The sequence below is a fragment of the Dysidea avara genome, chromosome 10, assembly GCF_963678975.1.
Source record: "Dysidea avara chromosome 10, odDysAvar1.4, whole genome shotgun sequence".
In the NCBI taxonomy this organism is placed as follows: domain Eukaryota; kingdom Metazoa; phylum Porifera; class Demospongiae; order Dictyoceratida; family Dysideidae; genus Dysidea; species Dysidea avara.
The window spans coordinates 6,193,036-6,218,234 of NC_089281.1; the positions used below are offsets into that span (position 1 = coordinate 6,193,036).

The 25,199-nt window shown below is 37.4% G+C and overlaps 1 protein-coding gene across 4 annotated transcripts in view; it reads right to left on the minus strand.

Moving 5' to 3' along the window:
- Positions 1 to 730: 730 nt before the first annotated feature.
- Positions 731 to 25,199, minus strand: part of LOC136269110 (uncharacterized) — a 60,949-nt gene continuing 36,480 nt past the window's right edge. For all 4 annotated transcript variants that reach the window (XM_066064586.1, XM_066064584.1, XM_066064583.1 and 1 more), the window contains 6 exons: positions 6,711 to 6,740; positions 5,500 to 5,568; positions 5,278 to 5,433; positions 3,344 to 3,569; positions 2,964 to 3,058; positions 731 to 1,037 (listed from right to left, as the gene is read on the minus strand). In XM_066064586.1, the coding sequence (XP_065920658.1) occupies positions 906 to 1,037; positions 2,964 to 3,058; positions 3,344 to 3,569; positions 5,278 to 5,433; positions 5,500 to 5,568; positions 6,711 to 6,740 (708 nt within the window). In that variant the 3' untranslated portion in view covers positions 731 to 905. The remainder of the gene's footprint in view (positions 1,038 to 2,963; positions 3,059 to 3,343; positions 3,570 to 5,277; positions 5,434 to 5,499; positions 5,569 to 6,710; positions 6,741 to 25,199) is intronic.

Below are 25,199 nucleotides of genomic sequence, written 5' to 3' on the forward strand. Positions count from 1 at the left end.
ATGTGGGTGACTATGTGTATATATAAGCACTGCTGCAAGTTCTATACATCAAATATACAACTATAGCACAAAAAGAGTGGGTGAGAGGCAAATATACCATGAGGCAAAGCTGAGTGCTTTATTTCATCTCAAGACCACTCTTTGAGTGCCATAGCACGATAATAAAGAGTGGACAAGGGACAAAGATAGCATGAGGCAAAGCCAAGTGCTAGTATTTCATTTTGAGACCACTATAATTCAGTGGTCTAGTGGTAGTACTTTAACTGTTATAGAGAACCAACAACTTGAGAGTATTCACAAGATACACAAAACAATTAGAAACTCACAGAGTTAATGGCTATCTAAAAGTTTTCCATTGTGGTGATTAATAAGCATATTTCTGTGATACATTCCTAGGACTCGTCCATTTACATATGTGAATCTAATGTAATAAGATTGTTCACTGCTTCTAACCACAAGCAAACATCAATTTTCAAGTATGTCTATGAATTGAATCCACTGGTTCTAGTCTTACTGGTTGGGTTATCAGCCACTGGTTATTAGCCTAGACTGGCTTGGCTGATTGGTTGTACTGACCAGAATAGGTGATTGTTCACTCAAAGCAGGCTATTAGCCTGCAGATAGGCCTTGGCACACACTAGTGTGTCATGTGCAGTTCTATAGCTACCTGATTGTAGAACTGTTGTCTATAAAAGTGTTCTATAACTGCCCAATATAGAACAGTTGTGTACAACATGCATGTATGATACTTTATCAAGTCTCATTACACACTTCACATCACAATTTGTTACATCATAAATAAGGACTGCCTTTCATTTCTGACATAAACATGATTTATTTCCTTGGCTTGGAAACACTAAGGAATAAAAATGCAGCTATTATTATGTACGTATGTTAACAATCTTTCATGACATGCTCCAGCGTAGCTTGAGGATGCAAATCAGACGGTGCAGTTTCAGAGCATCTCCCACTCTCATTTTAAGATTATTTACCATGTATCCAAGCTCCATCAGCAGTAGTGCTTGGCCATCTATCTCCTAATAATTTGGGGGAAGATATATATATATAAATATAAATGCATATACACAATAGTGATCCAGGATCCAGTCCCAAATGCCCCTCTTTCCGGAGGAGCCTGTTTATTTTGAATGAAATACTAAACCTTATATCAGGCCAAAACCAATTCATAACTCATAAAAATATGCATAATTAAGTAATTAGTAGTAAGTAAGTATTGTGAACTATTATCGTAAATAGTGGCTTCAGCATTGTAAAATGGCAGTATAGCTCAGCCCTAATGGAGGTTTGGGTTTTTTGCCCAAAAATACCAGCCTCACTTTTCATAGCTTCGCAGGCATATACAAGCCAAAAATGTCTCCAGACTGACCCCAAACCCTCCCAACAAGTTTCTATTAAACTTGAATTTTATGTTGATTAACTAACTGATGCCTCCACAGCTAAGCATACGTAACTTGACAGTGGATAAGGCTACAGGCTTGATGTCTTCCATTTGTACATGCATGCATCATGAACTTATCTTTGTCCTCTGTTTCTTTTGTAAGGTATCAATTTGCAGTAGAGTTATACAGCTTCTCTCTGGCTGTGTGACTTGGTATGGTGGTTATTGTACATATTTTCTGTTGCGAAACCGCAATTGATTGCAGAGATGCTTCTTGTACTGCTCTTTGTGTGTAATGGGTGGAGCATAGCTGATAATGGCCAATTTACTTTTTGGTAATTGAATGTTGGAGAGTACGTTAAAGTGCAAAATTAATCTTAAGACATGCCTGGAACCATTCTTTTGTTTAATGCAGTATATGTGGGTTCATTATATTTTATGAAAGATAAAGTAAACAAACAAGTAAAAGTAAAACTTAGAATTTAAATTTAATTAGTGTAAAAAGGGAATAGTTAAAAAGAATTGAAAAAAAGATAGGTTGCAGATATACTTAATGGACATTAAGTCCATAATCCAGACATGGTTATAGACTGAAGTAGGGATTAAATGTCCATTAGTATGTCTGCAGGTATAGACAACCTCAACTATTTAGCTATTCCTTCGTTTCATTACTTTTTTTATTCCTAATCCAACTTAAAATTCCTAATTTTTCTTTCATTTGTACATATAAAACAATGCTGAAATGAATACCATTTTCTGTACAAAATCACCAAATATTTGTTTATTCTTTACAATACAATTGTATGAATCATGAATGGAAAAACTATGATCGTGGTTAAGAAACAAGGGCCTTCTCTAGATAAGGAATCAACTACAGTGGAACCTCGATTATCTGAACACCGATAAACTGAATTCTCGATTATCTGAATACCAAATTGACTGCTCAGTTGTGATAATTTGTCAACAAGTGTATGCTTTATTAGAGCAGATGAGCAAAGCTCTGTATATAAATGTATGGATATGTTCGACTTTACATACCATCCAATTATATGAACATCAATTAGTTTGGATAATTGAGGTTTCACTGTACTTACAAATATATATCTTTGGGGTATGTCCATGCAGTACTAACTAATATCGTTGATGAGCAGTCGATGTGCAACTTTCTGGTAGTTATTTGTACAGCCAACATAGTACTATCCATTAGATACTAATTTGTGAATCAAAAATTTGGCAGTGAGAGGTACCGGTTATGTTCTAGACAAAAAAATCATCTTAGCCATAAGGTAGTGTATACCGTATAGCCTAAATATTCAAGGGGCAAATATTTCGAGGTTGAGCAATGTTGCTAAAAGTAAAATTTTAGCGGATTTGCACAAACACTCCCAAAATGTATTAGACTATGGAGGTCTAAATATTTCAAGGCTAAAATTTTCGCTGATAACCCCCAAAACTACAAAATCAGCAAAAATTTCTCCCTCCAAATATTTAGGCTATACAGTACTTCTCCCCAAAAAGTACTGCCTGTTACATTTGTTAGTCTTCTAAAATGCACAAAACAAACCTGTTCTTGAAATTGAGTGATGTACTGTTGATATTTGACATCAATAAGAAACTTCTCCACATCATTGATAGACCACTGCTTCACATCACTGCCACCTGAACATGTATGGGTTGTACATAAATGAAGACACCATGTTACGCACATGCACACACACACGCGCGCACACACGCAGAGGCACACACACACGCACACACACACATGCGCACACACACATGCACACACACAGAGGCACACACACACACACACACACACACACACACACGCACACGCACACGCACGCACACACGCACGCGCACACGCACGCGCACACGCACGCACATACACACAAACACACGCACACAACATGTACATATATCCAACCAGTATGTGCAGGTACATACCAGCCAGGCAAGGCACTGTAATAACAGCAGTGACATTATCATTAATGTTATGTGGGAACAGCTCAGACATTTTAATCACAGGTACATTGGTTGAAGACTGTACGATAGTACTAGTTTCAATGGTATGTGCAGAGGTGGGTTCTTTTTGCTTGGTAGTCAAAGACAGTGTGCTTTTATTTGCAGTTGCAGTTGGAGTAGTAGATACAGTTGGAGGCTTCTGAATTCTCTACAGAACAACATATAATTATAGCTAAGTACACACACTCTAGAAGATACAAATAGCTAGAATACAGCATTATCTACATGCAGGTTTCAGATTTGTACAAGGTGCATTAACCAAACGACAGTGTGTTATTGCCTTATTATTTCTTGCAACACAGCACTTTAGAATACTAAATTCACTTTTGACCACAATTTCTCCCAAGTCACAACAGCTGTGGCCCATTACACAGTGCAACAAAATAATGAAGAAATGCTTCTGCAATTAACTTGTGATTGTTAGCAACACAAACCACTACACACAACCCACAAATAACACCTACACAGTAGTGGATACAGAAATGGGACACAAAGAAGAACGAAGGTAGGTCCATGATGTTTCCAATGCAGCTGCTGCAGCTGGCAAAAAGGATGTTTTGGGCCTAAGCAGCAATGAATTTTGAAGAAGTCAAGCTCATAGCATCAAACAGTACAGTCATACTGTTTAGACTCCCCCCCCCCCCCCCTCCTAAAGTGACACACGCTGCTAAAAAAGTTGCATTTAAAAGCCATCATGAAAATATCATACGTGGCGAAAATCACCTTTACAGAATAATCTTACTCTATTCAGCATCAATTACAGCATTAAAACAAGAAGACACTTTCAGGTGTCCAGATATTGAATTTTAAAACCTGCTGCCTGCCTGCCTGCCTACCTGCCTGCCTGCCTGCCTGCCTGCCTGCCTGCCTGCCTGCCTGCCTGCCTGCCTGCCTGCCTGCCTGCCTGCCTGCCTGCCTGCCTGCCTGCCTGCCTGCCTGCCTGCCTGCCTGCCTGCCTGCCTGCCTGACCACAGTCACAATGCTAGAAGCCAAACGAAAAAGCGCACGGCCACCATTTTACACCACAGCGAAAAACTCACTATAGATGTGCCTTTTGGAGCCCCAATGAATGTCTGCCTTCTGCGCTTTGCCATTCCTTTTATCTTCAATTAACTGGTTGTCTTCTTCATGCCAGGTAACCATGCCAAGGCATTAATTTTCCACACCGACACCTTCCTTGAAGGAGCATATTTAGATGCCATGAAACTATTTGAGGCACTTAATGGACTGTAATATCGGGTAGCAGCTAAGCTGCTCTTTAAAACATTGCCATGCTCCCTTAAATGATCAGAATGTGCCACAACAATCTAGCTCCGTACAAAAACAAGGCATTATGCTGTGCCTACTAACTTAATTTACCGTGTAACAGAGTAGTGAGATATTCTAATACAGCAGTCACAGCCACACATGTATTTAATAGCTCTGCTCTAACAAAATTAACAAACTAGCAGCCAAAGTAGGGATTTCCCATTTGCTACAATGCCAAGTAACTAGGAATTTTCCCTCATAGTTACCGTAATCTCTTGTTGCACTACTTTTTATCGCTGGAACCCTACTTCATTTTTAAATTGATATTTTTTTGCAGTAGTTATACATAGTTGAGTTATGCTTGGTGCAGACATTAGTCAGATAGTTGAAAATTCTCCATATAAACTTGTTAGTGTTTGGGGTCATCCTGAAGGCATTTTTGGGTTTAACCAATACTGCCAAGCTGTCATGAAAGAAATTGAGGTTAGTTTTTGGGCAAATTGTTTTGGGTAAAGAACTCCAAATCTTAATCTCCCTTACTATACAGTATCACTGTATACTGTATGATTATGCATGTAATAATACACATACAAATTCATATGTTTTACCTTATTAGGACCTTGATGGCTAGATGCTCTCATAGAATATTCTTTCTTCTCGGAGTTTGTTATGGTCAGCTTTGAATTACTAGAGGACACCACACTTTTACTAGCTGAAAATTTGTTTACTCCAGTAGATCTTTGTTCTAGAGTTGTTTCCTTGGACTATATGCACATACATATGGTACAGTAAATCATGTCTATTTAAAGGTTTAACTTAAATATGACTACCTTAGAAGACAACGTTTTGGCTACTTTAGCTGGCCTGTTCTCTGGAGTAGATTCACCAACACTAGAAGACTGAACAAGTATATACATATAAATCCATTTGAAATCATTTTGTGAACTGGTTACATGTAGTGACTTGGGGTTGGTTATTTTCCTAATAAAAGCCAGACAGGTTAGCTGCAGTACATCATTTTCTATCACATTTTATATAGGGCTAGACAGCTAGCTACACAGGGAGATAGTTTGTGAGCACTGACTGCTGGAAATTGACTGTCTCAATCTATATGGGTAGGTAAAAGCAGTGGACACAGGGACCAAGGACCTGGGACCAGGGGATCCAGGCACAAGTGGGGATCCAACTCTCCTTAGAATTTTATATGCTTCACAATATTCTATACTTGTACTAGGTACCTCTGCAAGTAGTCTTGCATGGCCAATCCACTTTTTCCTCATCAAGGTGTCTCAATCAATGTTTAAACCAAATAGAAATTATAAGCACCTCTGAAAAAGTGTCTGAAGTTTGCTGCATTTATATATACCCCCAGTACACTCACCTGCTGCGCAATGAGCATACTAGTCTATTATGTTGCCTAGCTACAGTACTAAAGTTTAGAACCATTGGAGCAAATGCATCATGATGTACAAAGTCAGTTGTCAAGACTGAAACTTGCTTAGCCAGTGATTGCTACTTCCCCAAAATATTTGTTTGCATAATGTCTACTAAACTTCAGTAGTTAGGTGACCTAATAGCAAGTGGACTGGAGGTATAAATGCAGTCAGCTTCTGATACTTTTTCAGAGGCACTTATAATTTCTAATTGGTTTAAACATCGTGTGAGACACCATTATGGGAAGAAAGTAGATATTGGCCATGCAACACTATACTTGCAGAGGTACCTAGTACAAGTATAGAATATTGTGAAGTGCATAAAATTCCAAGAAGACCCCATGGGTCCCTGGCCTTCTGTTTTTACTTGCCCAATCTGTGCAACATACAATATAATATACAAGTTAAGGCCCCACACTACCTTTCTGGACTCAGTCTTGTCTCTTGTAGCCACCACTATTCTAAACCTGAGCACACCACTGTATTAGTTGTGTAACATGGGGACTTGTGATATATGCATGTGCCTAACAGCCCTCATGCATGTACATAAATACGTCAATAAGCAGATACTCCGTCTATGTGTAATACATAATTATAAAATATATTACCTGGTTAAGCTGACTAAGGCTCCTTTTTCGCTGCAAAATTAAAAACACAATTGAAAAATGCATACACATGTACGTATAAACAATTATGACAAAAATTTAAGGATAATTGCAACATAACAAAGAATTTTATTATGAGTAAATATATGTAACTATAGTCGGTACGCGTTCACCTGAGCCCCTGCCAAATATAATAATATCAAAGAGGTGAACATGTGTTCACTCCCAATGGTTTTGTACTGGAACAAACATGTTTTCATGTTGTAAACATGTTTGCGTTCCTGAATCGTCCATACTAAATGTATGGGATATTCTTAAAGCCTCATAACTCACTTGTTCTTGCCCATATCAAAGCAATTTTTTGATATAACAGTTCTGGTATTTGAAGGGCTTCATAGCGCTACTAAATGTTTGAGCAGCTGGCCCTTGTAACAAGAATTATTAACAAGAATCGAGGGCTCAGGTGAACACGAACAGACTATAGTACAATTGATTTTAAAATGAAGTAGGGTTCTAGCGACAAAAAGTAGTGAAAAATAGATGATGGTAAGGTAACTATAAGGGAAAATCCCTATTTGGCATCATAACAATGTGTCTAAATTTGCATGTTTTTGCCATGTTTTCATTGCAAAAGTAGGAATTTTTCACATTGCTACAATGCCGAGTAGGGAACTACCATCATCTCTTGTTTCAATACTTTTTATCGCTGGCTTCATTTTTAAATTAATAAATTTAATTTTTTTGTTAGAACATATGTAGCTACAAAATGCATGTGTGGCTGTGACTACTGTATCAAGACACACAATAATGTGTCATGCGGCCATGCACAGCCACTGCAGGCACACGACAGACAAGTGTGTATTTTACAGGAACCAAGAAAATGGTGTCTTCGTGCAACTATAGCTCGACAGTGCCTGAACAGAAATCTTGCTGTGGAAACTTCCTCGGGGTGGGGCACTTTCTGCTTCAAATTTGAACTGAACCCACCCATCCATCACTAAGGTATGCGCCTTCAAAGTTTGACTTAGTTTCTTCGTATTTGGAGAAAACATCCTGACCACCTGGTAGACTCCTGTAAGCGTTCGAGCATAAATCGGATGGCTGCAGGTTCGAGGCTACCTAGGTCCAGTCATGGATTTTTTCTCCTTTCTCCAACTTTTCAAAACACACCTTATGTAGCTAAAGTCTTTGAGCAGGCTGTAGGACCAGGTGTCCTACAGACCTTCAGCACTTGTGCTGTAAAGTATTAATAAAAAAATAAAAAATATAAAAATAAATAAAAATTTTTTCATCATCATCCTTTTCTTTTAGAAAAATTGCTATAACTCACATGTACTTTTAGTCAATTTATTTCAAATTTGGAGGGCAGTAAGAGCATAGTGCAACACATTTACAGTCAAAGTTTCGTACACATATAGGATAAAGAACAAGGGAGTTGTGCGCGATCTTAAAAAATGTAAAAGTAATTTTGTCTTGGCCCACTTGAAGGAATGACATCACAATTGGTCTGTACATGGAGTAACCATCGTAGTGCACAACCTTTTGTGTTTAAGTTGATACTCGTTACAAACTCATAGCTTACTCCATTTCAAAGTTATGGCCATTTATATGAGTCACAAACATATATTTGACCACCCATGCAATTAATTTAATTTAATTTGTTACCTACACTCTTTGGTTTGTAATTCAAGATTTAGCTAACCAGTTAGGTATTGCAGGGAACAAATGCAACCAGAGAGTGAAAGAAATCTAGGGGTAAGGCCTATAGGGAGTACATATCCTCCTCTGTTGAGGTAATTCAAAAAGGTCATTATTGTTCTGTCATCAGTTTGAACTCAAAATCCTGGGTGGTTTACAGTTATAAATTTGTTTCTATAATAGCACTGTTTGTAAAATCTCTGCTATTGTGAAGACTACATGCTACTTTTAATCGAAATTGCTGTAAAGCTCTGGAAAATACTTGTTTGAGGTTGTAAGGTTAATAGCAAAATGAAATACATTTGCTATATACAGACTGTACACAATTGAAAAAACATAAAATTGTCCAATTGGCTATGATTTCACGCTCTCCCATATTCTTGCACCCCCTTGGATGCTCTCCAGTGCCAATGTCTTTTTGTTAAATCTTAAATCCGATAGCAAGGGGGTACAAGATGTAGGAGTTTGGGATCATGCATGCTCTAATTGTGCACAACAGTTCAGACACCAAACTCATTGTTGCTGCCAAAACCTTTTCCATGCCTTAGGTTTTACAGCAAACTTGACTGAATGTAGCATGTGGCCTGTACTCTCCATACATCAGATATTATGATTGAAGCAAATATAGCTATACAGACTGACAATAATGACCTTTGAGTTCAAACTGACAATAATGACCTTTGTTGAAATACCTAAATGGTCAGCTAAATAAATATAAAATTGAATTACAAACCAAAGAATGTAGATAATGAATTTAATCTAACTGATTGCGTGGGAAGCTAAACTTACCGTATAGCCTAAATATTTCGAGGGACAAATATTTCGAGGTTGAGCAATGTTGCTAAAAATAAAATTTTCGTGGATTTACAAACACTCCCAAAATGTATTAGACTATATGGAGGTCTAAATGTTTCAAGGCTAAAATTTTCGCTGATAACCCCCAAAACCGCGAAATCAGCAAAAATTTCCCCCCACGAAATATTTAGGCTATACGGTATAAGATTTTTCATATAAACATAGATATACTAAACTATACAATGGGATTGGAAATGGAAGTCGCACACTATAACACCCGTGTTTTGGCTACGTCACAAAGTTGTTTCTAAGGGTGAGACTTAACTATAGCTACCATGGCTAGCAGATTTGTTCGAAGTTTCATTAGCGAGTATTGTTACAAAACAGAAGGTGGTGCTGGGGGTGGTGGCAAGGGGTGCTGGTCACCCCGGGAAAACAATACAAAATATATATATATATAAATTGTTACAAAACAGAAGGCAGTTCATTTAACAGGCTACAAAGCAGAAGAGAATTTACAACACGATGAAACATCATTAGAAGCATTTGACACTTGTAGTGAAGAGCTTGTGCTTGCACTTAGAAACATTTTCACTACTTTGAAAGATTACAAATTAGTCACCACCAAACAAGAAAAGTTATGGAGAGAATTTTATCACACGAGAAGTCATACCCTCCCTAAAACATTTTGCCAACGCATTGGGTTGAATTATGACCGACAACCAACTAGTAGCTCAAACAGTCAACCTAAAGATATTTGAGAACTTTATGAAGACCCATTTTTCTACAACAGAGCCAAGCAGTACAGTGACAAGCCACCCAAGATGACTTACAGTGATGATGAACTCAATGCACTAAGATATGTATCTGGATGTGTGCCACATGTGCTGCTGAAGAAGTATGAAAAGAAAATGGAAGAGAGAGTTGCACCATATTTGGCTTGCTTAGGTAGCATGGCAGTGGCTGGAGATGAGAGTAGCATCCATAACTACACAAGTAAGTGGATTGAGAAAGTCAATCGAGGAGGCTTATTTTCTGTAAATGATGGTTTATTTTGTTTTTTCCGGCTCTTGAGTCCACAGTTCGCCAGTTGCTTCGTACCACATATAACACCAGCAATTCACAAGAAGACACTATCAAAAGAAATATGATAGAACTATGTTTGAAGAACAAGCAAGTACTACTTAAATGGAGTATCATATCAAAAGACATTGATGACCATGTGACATCCAATGGTTTGTTAAAAGAGATCGATAACAATTAAAGGATATTCTCTAGCAGCTTCATGGTTGTAATCACATAAGAAGAGCAAAAAAAGAGACACAAAAAAGAGCAACAGCTTGAGGAAAACACTAACTTTAAAAATCTATGTAATTTTGATATTAACATATTATACATAGTCACTCTTGTATATCAAGAGCATGATACAAGAATAGTATACTGCAAAAGTATTACTCATTTGCAGTGTGTAGCATGTCCTGGCCTTTTAGGCAGTGGTATGTTCAAAGCCACGTCTACTGCATCCACTGGATCATTGTAAAGACGTCTTTTCTGTGAACAATTACCTCTCATAGGATCTAGTGGTTGGGAATTTTGGAGCTGGAGTGCTCCATCATTCACTAAGCACTGCTTATTTGTAGGATTATCATTCCTTCCACTCCTGGCTCCCTGCTTTCCAAAGCAATTCTCTACTGTGTCTTGCGATACTCGTTCACTTAAAAGAAAAAGCTCATATCTCTTGAACTTCTTGAGCAGGTATCTGGTCATATCCACAAATCATTTTGCTACATGTTATATAACAAAATACACATTGAACACATATGTTTGCCATCACTTACCCATAATACTCAGTCCTTCCAGAGTTTCCCTGCTAATTTGCATTCACTCTTTGTCTGTTGGTGCAATCTTTGGAAATATCTGTGTAATGCTGTCTTCCCAGTCTCTCCAGTATTGCAAAAATCCTCTTCTAACTACTATTCATGAAAACATATATAGCTAAAGTTTGATTTCATACAGTATGCATCCATTACCTTTAATCTTTTATCATCTGGACCAATGTACAGTTTCAAGTCATTTTTTTTCTTTTTTCTTCCAAGCATCCAGACAGCGCACATTCAAGCAGTCAAAGAAATGATCCATAACATGACAAAACTTCTCTGTAGCTTTTGTGTCTGGGTCACCATAATATTATAGTCCATCAGCTACAGATTTGCTTAACTCCTAGAGTTGAAATATTATGTATTTACAGTTCTGTATACATGTGTCACTTTACCTGTGCAGCCAACCCAACTCTCATCCTGGAAAATGATGTCAACTCAACATGCTCCCTCTTTAGGTCTGGCAAAAATGTAACACTACTAGACTGAGCAGCCATGGTGGACATCTTATTATACAGATTGACGATAAGTTGCCAGGATAAATCATGACCATTGTGCTAAAAGCAGTTGTCAATAACTATATAACATGCAATTTCAAGTAGTAGATCCTTGGTTATCCAAACCCCAATATGTCTCAGGTAATGGGTAAGTTGTTCAGATAAGTAAATTGTTTGGATAAATGAAGCTCATACGTTTACAGTGGAACCTCTATTAACAGACACTCCGAATAGCGGACACCTCTGTGTTACGGACAGTAAACTATGGTCCCAGCCGTTTGCTAATTGTTTTCAATGTATTAATAACCTCCGCACAACGGACACCTCCTTGTAATGGACAACGGACAGTCAACAAGTACCCTCTGGTACCATACGCGTATGTTCTTACCTCTAAAGTAACGGACGCCACTGAAGCGCTTTAGGTGCTCGAGAGGAATCACTATAGTATAATGATAGTTACATATTCTACACAATTTACAATAGCTTTTTTTCTTTCAAAGGTGCAATTAATTCCTTCAGTTTGTTAATGTAAGGTGCAGGTCCATACAAGCGGTATTTGCAGGGTAACTCGACGCCATAGCCAGCTCCTCGGTTAACTCTCTCACCGGTTACTTCCACGAAGCCTACGTTCACATCTCTTTGAAGAAATTGTGATATTAATCTAGTTAAATTAAATGGGACATGTCCAACTATTTCTTCGTCTTTCATGATAGCGACAGAGTTAACATCGACTTCGTTGTCAGGCTCCCTTCTTAACGGTAAAACTTCGCCAACTTCATATTCCCACCTATCCATGTATGCATGGTACCCTCGAATATATGAATCAATCTCGTAGACAACAACACGCTCAGGATGAGCAACAATGTGAGCCATGATGACGCTTTTCTACACTTTCTACACGCAATAAACACGTGTTATAACTAATTGTACTTGTCAGTAACTAATTGGCGACAATGACTGCACCTGTCTATAACTAATTAGTATAATCAGTGACAATGGCGGATTCTTGTTCAACACGCCGAAAGCACCTGACGCTCAAGCAGAAGATAGAAGTTATACAAGAGGCAAAGAAAAATCCTAAGCTAGGGGTCAGAGGTCTATGTCAATGTTTTAACTGTGGGAAGACTCAGATTGCAACTGTTTTAAAAGAGAAAGAGCAGCTATTGGCTTTGTATGAAAGTAATGCCTCTGATAAATCTTGCAAAGCAAGCCTCCGCACGCAGAAGTCTGACTTCAGTGAAGTAAATGAAGTATTGTATAAGTGGTACCTGTTGGCTTGTTCTAAAAACATTTACCCAGCAGGCCCACAGCTTGTAGTGAAGGCAAAAGAAATTGCAGAGCGTCTAGGGAGAGGTGAATTCAAAGGCTCCAATGGATGGCTGGAGAAATGGAAAAGAAAATACAATATTAAACAACTGACAGTAAGTGGAGAAAGCGGTGATGTTTCTGGTGCAACTGTGGACTCGTGGAAAGAGCGACTCCCTGAGGTTTTACAAGGCTATGCAAAAAGGGACATATGGAACCTAGATGAAACTGGTGTGTTTTGGAAAGTATTACCTGAACGTGGTTTTGTTCAAAAAGGTCGGTCTTGCAAAGGTGGAAAGAAAAGCAAACAAAGGTTTACCATAGCATTCATCGCAAATGCAGATGGCGGTAAAGAAAAGCCTGTTGTTATCTGGAAGTATGAGAACCCGAGATGTTTTAAAAATCTTAATAAGAGTCTTCTTCCTGTCTCTTATTTCAGCCAGTCCAAGGCATGGATGACTGGGGATATCTTGGATAGGATTCTTAAAAAGATAAATCAAAGTTTGAGGGCTCAGTCTCGGTTTGTTACTTTACTGATGGATAATGCTGGATGCCATCCCCCCTGAAATAAAAGATAAGTACAGCAATGTTAAGGTTGTATTCCTTCCAGCAAATACCACTTCTCGATTGCAGCCGCTAGATCTAGGGATAATTAAGAATTTCAAATTTCACTATCGCCAGTTGTTTTTGCAATATGTTCTTACCAAAATTGAAGAATGTGATACAGCATCACAGGTAGCAGAGTCGCTGAATGTTTTGAAGGCCATCCACTTTGTCAGTGAAGCTTGGGAAAAGGTGAAACCAGAGACTATATGCAAATGTTTTCGGTAAGCTGGTGTTCTTGACAAAGATCTCAATGTCACTACTTGTAATGTGGGTCAAGATGATGCTGATCCATTCCTAGCAGTAGATAGTGAATTTCACCTCCACAATTTGATCCCTCAAGTTGTAAGTGATGGCGCCTGTTCTGTTGATGAGTACCTTGATGGTGATGGATCTTTACCAGTGTGCCGCGAGCTATCTGAGGAGCACTGGGAAGAAGAGTTCCTTACTGCAGCCTGCTCCTCTGAGCCAGATCCAATAGATGATGAGGAGGAGGATTGTGTGACAGGTGACGTAAAAATGGAAGTGGTTGAAGCTGTACCAAAGATTGACACATTCAAAGATGCAATGAAAAATCTAGAAGATGTCCAACTATTTCTACAAAACAAAGGTTTTACAGAAGAAGCTTCGAAAGTTGGTTCAATGGTTACTACTGTAGCTCGCCTGTATTGTTCATCTCTTGTATTTAGTAAGCAAACAACTTTAGATAGTTATTTTTCAAAGCAGAGTGAAGAACAGCTTAGTGATGGACTATGTGCATAGGTGTGAACTGTTGTTATAGTGTAATCAATCTTCAAACATCATATTATGCATAAAATATTTCAATCTCCTTACAAAGGACACCTCCATATAAAGGACACTTAAGCTTGGTCCGTGGGTGTCCGCTATATAGAGGTTCCACTGTATATGCAGAGCCCTGTTTAAATTCTCTAATAGAACATACACCTTACTCAAAATGCCCTAATAGAACAGCCACTTTCAATTTCGGATAAAAGAGGGTCAGATAACTGAGGGTCTACTGAACATGCATATATTATAATGGTATAGATGTATACACGCATGTATCACATAGCTATATAGCGAGAAGGCATTTGAAAACTCACAACAACATTATGATAATCTTAGCAGGAAATTTTACAGATTTAGGCCTGTGGTAGACTAAATAGATTTAATATTTGCTAAATCTGCCTACAGTCAAACAGCATGCATGCTTATAGGTAGTAAATTACCCCAAAGTTTCCTGGTATATCCATTCCCGTATGAATGGCTTAAGCAATTGCGGGAAGTCTCATGATCAACTACATTGTCTTTCTGTAAAATAATCTTGAATAGCATTATTGATATCACTGAGGTTAGTAAATCCAATCATTTCACCAGTATTCTAGTCAAATACAATGTCTCCCTTGATCTTCATTTCATCCAGAGCTAGTATTACATACCGTTTTGCTTCAGGAAGGTTGTCAATATCTGATTCTTTCTGAAGCATTTCCAACACTTGTGGTTGAAACCCAAGCTTTTCTTTGTTGTAATTAGTATAATCTCTTAAGGTGCGTTCTGATGGTAGTGTGACAAAACCAGATTACCTCATTGCATGGTATGCATGGTATGATATCATCATTGCTGGATGCCACCTTATTTGTTTTAAATCTCCCACCTTTGCAACCTGCAGTTGTTGGTCCCAAAAACTCTCTGAAAAGTTCCCTCAGGAAACTGTTGATGAATGTTGGTATGATTGTTTCTCATAATATTCAGTAGATCTCTTTGTGATGTCTCATCTAGATCAACCCCTTGAACTACTGTGATCTCCTCTATTCTCTTTTTCAGCCTATCGAGTATCGACTTCTTTTCTTGTAGCATGTATTTCATCTTTAAGGTGACTGATTTTCTTCTTTATCTCCTCTTTTTTCTGAGGCCCGCTCATGCATCTATGCACAGCATAGCTACAGATAACCATTGGAATTGGAAAATATATACCGCTATAGTGTATCACAAGTACAGAGGCTATAGTGTATCACTATATTTATATGCTAAAAACATTAACGTTGGATTCACCAATTACAGTCTGAGTTAGAATATATACTCACAACTTATTAACATACCTGTCATTAGTATGACTACTAAAAGTTGCACTTGATCTTAATGATGAACGATTGCATAATGTGTGAAGAGTGGCTCGATACTCCATACAATGCTTGCACTTTGTTACACTTGTAAGAATCTCACAGTTAGAAGTCCGCACACCAATTACAGTCTGAGTTAGAATATATACTCACAACTTATTAACATACCTGTCATTAGTATGGCTACTAAAAGTTGCACTTGATCTTAATGATGAACGATTGCATAATGTGTGAAGAGTGGCTCGATACTCCATACAATGCTTGCACTTTGTTACACTTGTAAGAATCTCACAGTTAGAAGTCCGCACAGTTGCAGAATAACATGGTGGTATGGTAGCACTTGTACTGGAGGGCAGTGGTGGTATGGTAGCACTTGGCAGTGGTGGTATGGTGGCACTTGTACTGGATGGCAGGCATGGTGGAGTACTTGGTGGCATCACTAGTAAGTTGGGTGGCTTCTGTTTTGGTGGACGACCTACAGCTTTTTTTGAGTGCGTCCTCTCATAATTCTTATGAATTCTCCCAATTCTTTTCATATCCTGTGCGGCATTAATTTAGCACAGTTATAATGTGCTCATTACACCAAGCAGTTACACCACTAGCTGGTTATATGGTTTTTACAACTACAACACTAATTAGATTTCAATGAAAACTCTACAAGTGAAAACTGCAAATTAGTGAATTTGTGAAGCATGGCAATAGGTACAATAAATATAAGTAGCTAGTTACACAGTATGCTGGGTATAATAGTTAAAATACAATACGCTAAACTACTTCCTAACACAGAAAATTTGCGAAAACTCTACAAACACAAGAAGGTGTGGGTCATTCCATACCAAATCAACAAAAAAATCCGGACCCCTTTCGATTTTCATGAAATTTGGCACAAACGCTGACCCTATCAAGAAATTTTCTCACACCAAAATTTGGTTCATTTCATTGGTCTCCCTTTAAGTTATGACCACTCAAAGTTTCTGCTCAAAATTTTATTTTGCTCACACATCTTCAATAATATGGCCATAACTTTGCTTGTAATTCACGTAGAAACTTTTGGGTTAGATTTTTGAAATCCTTATTAAATTCTCTTTCAGGTGATATATAATGTTTTATAATTGTTCAAAGGGTAAGGTCAAACCACAAAAATGTAGCTTTTTCCTTTGATCTTAATTTTCAAAAATATATATTCTTTAATTAAATTTATTTTTGGTTTACATGTTGCTCTAATACCTATCATTCATCACTGTGAGTTCAAAGTTGGAATCAGTAGTAGATCATGAGTTATAAGTGTTAATGTGTAGCTTTGTAATTACTGCTGTTTGTATGGTGTAATTTCCAATACCAATTGCAAGTAACCTTACTATTAGTATGTCACAAATCATTTTATGCATTAAAACAGTTAGGGTTTGTATTGACAAGGGCTCACTACAGTGAAACCATACTAACAGAGCCACTTTTAAAGCTAAGAAAGTTGGAGCAACAATAAGGCTGCCTATTAAAGGAATCACTGCTTATGTTTTTGCTGTAAGTTCAGTGTCCTATAAAATAGAGGTGGCCACTATAACAAGGTGGTCTTATTATAGAGGTAGCTATATTTATAAGGGGTTTACTGTACAACTAATGATATTCCAATCTATTCTTTCAATTTTACTTACTGTATAATAATAATAATATTCGGCCACAGATTATGATGATAGTTTCCAATCTTATACATGTGTATAATGGATGCAAACGACACAGTTATTCATACATATGTACATGTAAAGTGGAATCGAAATGCCATGTCTTAGTGATGTCCAAAGCTTCTTGGTCTTAATACCTAGATAGCTGCTTCATATAGTTGCATTAGAGTAGAAATATCCTATTTTAAGTTGGCCCTTATAAAAAAGTGGCGTTTAAGGTAGCCGCTAAGATATGTTACACTGTATATCACTTTTGAATCATACTTTGAAAGGGCATGCCTACTACTGACCACTTAAAGGCCACCTTTATATGTTTGTACCTATAAACAATGCCTTTGCTGGAAAAGTGTACACTTCTAAAACCACTATGCATTGTCTTACTCGTCAAAAATTTGATGGAATAGAGTGGGAAGTGGCCACCTGTATAGAAAGGCCACCATGCACTCCATAAGGGCCAATTTTAAATTGTTGCTATACACTTATGCAAATGTATTAAGCAGCTATCTGCACATTAAGGCCCAGAAATTTTGGCCCTAGATAACTGGCTTAAACTCCATACATCAACTGTATCATCATAAAACTACTTAGATATAGCAAGGTAGCTCATAATTTGATTCTATAATTGAGAATCGTAGAATCATAGAAATGTTCCATAGAAATTACATTGTACAATGGTTCACTACAGCAATTGCACACTGATACATATTTATAGCTTTAAGTGAAATCAAGAGTTCATAATATATATATATTTAGACTCTATTTAGGCTGTTTTGGGTGGGTAATAAATCTCATATACTCCACCTTGTTTTCTAATATACTCCACGCCTTCAGGCACAATATAACATATAATCAAAATCTACATTTGTCCAATTGCTATGCGTTGTTCACGTGCAGTAATTTAACGAGTGCGATTATGCACAGCCAGTTGCCATGGCGCTAGTATTATCGCAAGAAAAACCAGCCACTATTGCCGAGCCTACAGCAGAAACAGCCGTGGATGAGGTAAGCAATCTGAGTGTAATGTGAAATAGAGTCTAAAGCAGTTATACGGGCACAATGTGGAGTCTATGAAATTTATAAACCTGAAGGCCCGGGCTGTAGCGCACGAGCGAAGTGAGGACACTACTAAGGGCATGAGGGTTTATAAATTTCATAGACTTCACATTGTGCCCGTATAACTATTATATATATATATATATATATATTATGAACTCTTGGTGAAATACATCAATAATCAATTTAAAAAAGGGTCAAGGCGATTAACTTCAAAGTTAAATCAGTGTTATAGTAAAAGTTGAGACTGAAAGTGGTGCATATTGCATGTCAGTCTCTAAAATCATTATGCTAACTTTGACATGCAATGAAATCTGATGCATTGATATCAGTACACAATTGAATTTTGAAGGTGTAAGTTGAAAAGACTGTTAATACTGCATCAGTCAATCATTACTACTTGTTAGAAAAGCTCTAGTAGATTACAACATTGAAACATTCATGCCTGTGTTAAGAACAAAGAATGTAGCTACATAACATTATGTTTTATTTGTAAGTGTTTCAAATTACAGTGGAACTTGTCTTAGTGGCCATCTGTTGCAAAAGACCACCTTTCTATTAAGGGCCAACTTTAAATTGTTCTAGTAAGACATGTATACACATCAAACTATATAAATAGCCACCTGCATATTAAGGCCAAAAAATTGGCCCTGACTGGCTTAGACAGTTTCCACTATAGCTACATTAATTGTGTGTATCAAAATACATATTTGCATATCAACAATCAGCATTAAATGCTAACAGTAGCAGTAGCAGTTACTGTAGCTAGTCAAAATGTCATCAGGTTCAATATTTCACTACTGTATAATAGATTTGGCGTCATAATCAGAAACAATATATACAAGCTTGATAAGGGGTAAATTACTTGAGTATACGTATGTATTTAAGTATAAGCTTTTAGCATAAGTGACCGATTATCAAACAAAGTTTATACTTTACTTCATAAATATCTCCGGGAAAGTAGTATCAACCTCGACTTTTAACCAGGAGGTAGCGCCTTTCTTGTAGAATACCTCACGTAAGTTTGAGTGATAGTATCCGATTAGTGTCCGTGTTATGAGTGGATTTCTGCATTCCGTAAAATATGAATTATCGAACACCGATACCTATTATCGAACGCCCATTAATTTGCGTTAATCAATTATCGAACGTTTTCCACCTTTTCTACTGTGGTAACTTCAGTGCACCCTACACACTCTTAACTATTGTATCAACGTGTTATCTGAAGTACCATGATACTGTAACTGAAGTATAGTTTTGATACAAGCATGCACTTGTGAGTTACAACAGCGAATCGTTTAGTGTAAAATGCGTACAGTGAAAAATCAGCACATTACGACCAATAACACAGTCTTATTATTCTTGTTTACAACAACCCCTTCTGTACAGTCTTCGTGGATACATCTTTTACTCAGGTAAATGACAAACAGTAAGCCCAATTCCGCCGCCAAAGTCACGCTCGAGTTGTACTTCTTTCACGGCGATTCCTGTGTTCTTTTTCTTCATTTCTTCGTCAGTGGTGATGAGTATCAAGACTGCTGTGATGTCCACACATAAACTCTAAAGGACGGAAAGCTCATTAAGAATAGGCTACACTATTGGAATTCTCCATATAAACACCTTACGAGTATGCGGAATAAAATTGTAAACTTCCGAATACGTTACGTGATTTTTATGTTCGATAATAGGTACCGTTCGATAATAGGTCACTTACGCTACCGGGTTTTCTTACAAAACATGAACAAATTAACTTTACTTACAAACTAACAATGTATAAAATTATTGTGACATAGTATTATATAAAGTTACTTGCGATTGGTATTGCATCTTTGCATACTTGAACCATACAAACAACAGTAATTACAAGGCTACACATACACATTAACACTTATAACTCATGATCTACTATTGGTTCCAACTTTGAACTCACAATGATGAATAAGTATTAGAGCAACATGTAAACCGAAAATAAATTTAATTAAAGAATATATTTTTGAAAATTAAGATCAAAGGAAAAGGCTACATTTTTGTGGTTTGACCTTTTCCTTTGAGCAACTATAAAACATTATATATCACCTGAAAGAGAATTTAATAAGGATTTCAAAAGTCTAACCCAAAAGTTTCTACATGAATTGCAAGCAACGTTATGGCCATTTTATTGAAGATGTGTAAGCAAAATAAAATTTTGAGTAGAAACTTTGAGTGGTCATAACTTAAAGGGAGACCAATGAAATGAGCCAAATTTTGGTGTGAAAAAAGTTTCTTGAAAGGGTCCATGTTTGTGCCAAATTTCATGAAAATCAAAAGGGGTCTGGATTTTTTTTTGTTGATTTGGTATGGAATGACCCGTGTGACCATATTGTAATTTACTTACCTCAAGCCATACTAGCTGCTTGTTAATTAACAACAGCAGTGCTGCCCCTGTAGTACATGGTTTCATGTCACCATGTACGATACTAATTAACTAATTTGTCACATTACAAGCTGACAAATTATGAACAGCTGACAAAGAAAGCCATTAAAAATGAGCTCGCGCTCATAACTACGCATGTATCTATACGCATGTATCTATAGCGACTATCACTCGCGCAAGCAAAACACGGATGGTTTTTCAAACTTGTTACGTCACATTGGGAGTTTGTACAGAGATATCACGTGAGTTGCTTCCATTTCCAATCCCGTTGTAAAATTTAGTATATATATATATGATATAAATGGCCATAACTTTGGAATGTATGAACTTGCAACAAGTATCAGCTTGCTTCTTGGATAAAGATCTTAACTTGACACACAGTTTGAAAAAATTGAGTGTTGCATGAGTGATATATAGACAACGCTCACTATTTTTGGACATAAAACAAGCTGTAAAGGACACCAAAGGTCAAATTAGCAATGGCTCCACCTTTCAAATTTCATGTCATCAGGTGTACTAACTATGTGGAAAGTTTCATGCCTTTATCACAAAGTGCACTAAGTACGCTGCTCTACTAATAATGCAGTCACTCTATTAGAATATTCAGCTATGCAATAAGACACTTTATTAGCATTCAAGTCACCATGTAGAGAGTTCAGCAATGAACAAAACACCCTGTAGATAGTTCAGCTATGTAACAAGTGAGTTCAGCTACATTAAAAGTCACCCTGTAGAGATATAATAAAGTCCTGCTACAAACAAGTCACCTTATAGAGAGCTCAGCTATGTTATGAGTCAACCTGAAGAGAGATCAGTTGTAATTAAGTCACCATGTAGAGAGTTCAACTACATAACAGGTCACCCTTGAAAGTTCAGCCTATAACAAGTCGCCTAGTAAAGAGTTCAGCCACAAACAAGTCACCTTGTAGAGAGTTCAGCTACAAAATGTCATCCTCTAGAGTTCAACTATGATAGAAGTCATGCTGTAGAGAGATCAGCGACAATCAAGTCACCATGTAGTGAGTTCAGCTACAAACAAGTCACTATATAGAGAGTTTGGCTCTAAACAAGCCATCGTGTAGAGTGATCAGCAATGTTAGAAGTCGCCCTGAGAGAGATCAGTTACAATCAAGTCACCATATAATGAGTTCAGCTACAAACAAGTCACCCTGTAGAGAGTTCAGTCACAAACAAGCCACCCTGTAAAAAATTCAGCTACGAACAAGTCACCTTGTAGGGAGGTCAGCTGCAATCAAGTCACCCTGGAGAGAGTGCAGCTACAAACAAGTCACCTTGTAAAGAGATGCAAGTTATGATCAAGTCACCATGTAGAGAAGAGAGTTCAACCACAAAAAAAACCTTGTAGAAATTTCAGCTATGAAGAAGTCACCTTGTAGAGAGATTGGCTACAATCAAATCACCACATAGAGAGTTCAGCTCCAAACAAGTCACCCTATTGAGTGATCAGCAATGTTACAAGTAACCCTGGAGAGTTAAGCCACAAACAAATCATCCTGTAGAGAGTTCAGCTACAAAAAGTCATCTTGTAGAGTTCAGCTATGTTACAAGTCACCCTGTAGAGAGATCAGCGTAGTGACCACGAAGAGAGTTCAGCTCCAGCAAACAAGTCACCCAATAGAGAGTTCAGCTACAATCAAGTCATCCTGTAGAGAGTTTAGCTACAATCAGGTCATCCTGTACAGAGTTCCAGCGAGAGAAAAGTCATACTGTAGCATTCAGTTATGTTAGAAATCACCCCGTAGAAAGATCAACTACAATCTAGTCTCCATGCATGTAGTGAGAAACAAGTTACCTCATTGTTATGCTGCTTGTGAAGTCAAATGCTTCAAAGTGTGAGAAAAAAAAAGGCTTGTCATAACATGTAGAAAGATATCAAATCATTATTAATACTTCAGTTTCAACCTTTTCATGTTGGCACCAAGTGTTTTTAAAAGGGCATCTGGATTCCATGTAATCCCTATATTGCCCTTCCCTTTACTGTCAATGAACATGCTATTATCTGTCAGTCAATCAAAACAAATTTTTAAAAATTGGTAATCCCATAGACCCTTTACACCCCCTGGCTATGGCCCTGAAGAGATATGAATGATTGTAGCTATTACAACAAAGCCCTGTGAAAAAATTCCTACATCAGCATGTTAACAATTAACATTGACGTGCTATAACAATCCACACAAGCTGTGAAAAAATGGTGTGGCCTTAAAAAGCCTGGGTGAAAAAAGTTGTGAAATCAAAGGTGGCAGCCAAGAAATGGCTGCAATGATTTTAATGCTAATAAATGTTAACAATGCACACAGCCATTATTAAATTTTTTTAGCATTAACATCATTGCAGCCATTTCTTGGCTGCCACCTTTGATTTCACAACTTTTTTCACCCAGGCTTTTTAAGGCCACACCATTTTTTCACAGCTTGGCTGTTTTTGTGTGGATTTCACTTCTTTTTGTACTTTATAAGGCCCCAAAACCAGCCTATGGCTGACTTTGAGGTTTGTTTTTACTCACATTTTTTCTTTTCTATGTAGATACAATGATGATTATTGAAGACAGACTTATAAATGTATTTCGTTGCATGATTTAATTCAATATTAATAATATTATTGCAATACTCTAATAGACTGCACATTTTTTTGAGGACTTCTAATAGAACATACATAGAACAATCTAGTACTTCTATTGGTAGATCTATGAAATTACAAATGTTTGATTATAAGCAGATTTCAACTAGAAATTTCATTTATAAAGCAGAAATTAAATGAGGTGATCAGCCAAGGTAGCAGTGGTTCAGTGGTTAAGGATGCAGGTGTTAGGTATGGAGGTTTCTGGTTCGAACTCTGGTAAGTTGTTTTTTTTGTTGACATTTTTGCACACTTTTTTTACCCCGTGGTGACTGCTCTATTAGAGTATCTTGATCCCGCAATTTTACACTTGCTTAGTTTTTGCTTTATAACTTGTCGCTGTACCTCTATTGCCATTCAAACTATCAAAAGGCACTGCTACGATGATCAGCCTATCGACACACCAATTTTCAAGGTATTTCTATACTTGGTTTACCCTGTAGCCGTTAGATCTTTTTTTACATGAATAAACGCTCATAACTCCTTGAATATTACTCAGATTCACAACAAACTTGGTACATGAATCCACTGTTACACACTCTTCATTTGTGCCAAAGATCGAGGCAATCGAGTTACACATTTGCACTTTATAGCAATTTTTGCAAAGTCTGTGAAAATAAATCGAAGCCCCCGTATGGCATAAGAAGAAAAAATTTGAATGCCCATATCTCGCAAATGGCTATTGCGAATTTAATCAAATTTGCTGTGTGGTGTACCCTACTTGGGGGACAGCTATAATGCAAAAATGGTGAGCTTTGGAGAAGGGGCCATGGAGCTATACATGCACGAAAAAGCTCTCCCTGTAAATATACTCACGGTGTGGTCGCTGGCTTTCTTGGCCGCATGACACACTACCGTGTGTCTTGATTATTTTGTTCAATGCCAAAATAGGGATTTTTCCACCAAACTATGCTGTAATATTGTCATTCATCTTTTGTTTCATTGCTTAGATCCCTACTTTATTTTTAAATTAAATATACTGGCTTGTTTAGTTGTTGTTGTTGTTTTTTTTTGTTATAGCATACAGCTTTAGTTACATTGTGGGACTGTTCTATTTGGGTGACTGCTCTATTAGAGTATCTAGAATCAGTATCCTACTTACCAAGGGGTGTGGTCACTATTCCCTACATTTGTTATCATTAAAATGGGATGAGGTCATTGTGCTCTAGTAAGTAGAGGTATGGTCTTCATGCTCTATAAACCTAGACCATTAATGGGCGTGGTCTCAAAAGTTACAGGTATCTACCAGGTGTCCAGTACCTTTTACAGTAGCGTAGGTGCTTTAAATAATTTTTTGGCATCTATATTATGTTACTCAAGGAAGTTTTGATATGGAAATTAACACCTCAATATGGTTTCATTTTATTACATGAAGAGGACAATGAACAGCTTGATCGAAGACAATAGGAAAGACAAGGTACAGAGGGTACACACTTGTCAAAACCCCAAAAGGCACATGTCACTGGTGAGTTTGCTATTGTGACGTAAAAAGATGCTTCATTTGGCCTCCAGACTTGTGAATGTGGCAGGCAGACTGGCAGACAAAAATTTGAGTTCTGGCAATAAAAATTCTATATCCAGCCACCTGTATGTGTTTTCTTGTTTTTATTGCCATATTTGATGTTAGATGGACTAATATTATTCTGTAAAGGTGATTCTTGTTATGTAAGATGTCTCTAAAATGATTTTTAAAGCCAGAATTTTAGGCAGCACACATAATTTTAGTGGTGATCCCTACTTAAACAGTACTACTGTACTGTTTGATACAATAAATCTAGTGGTTGCACTCGTATTGGAACTGCATGGTTTGGGCGA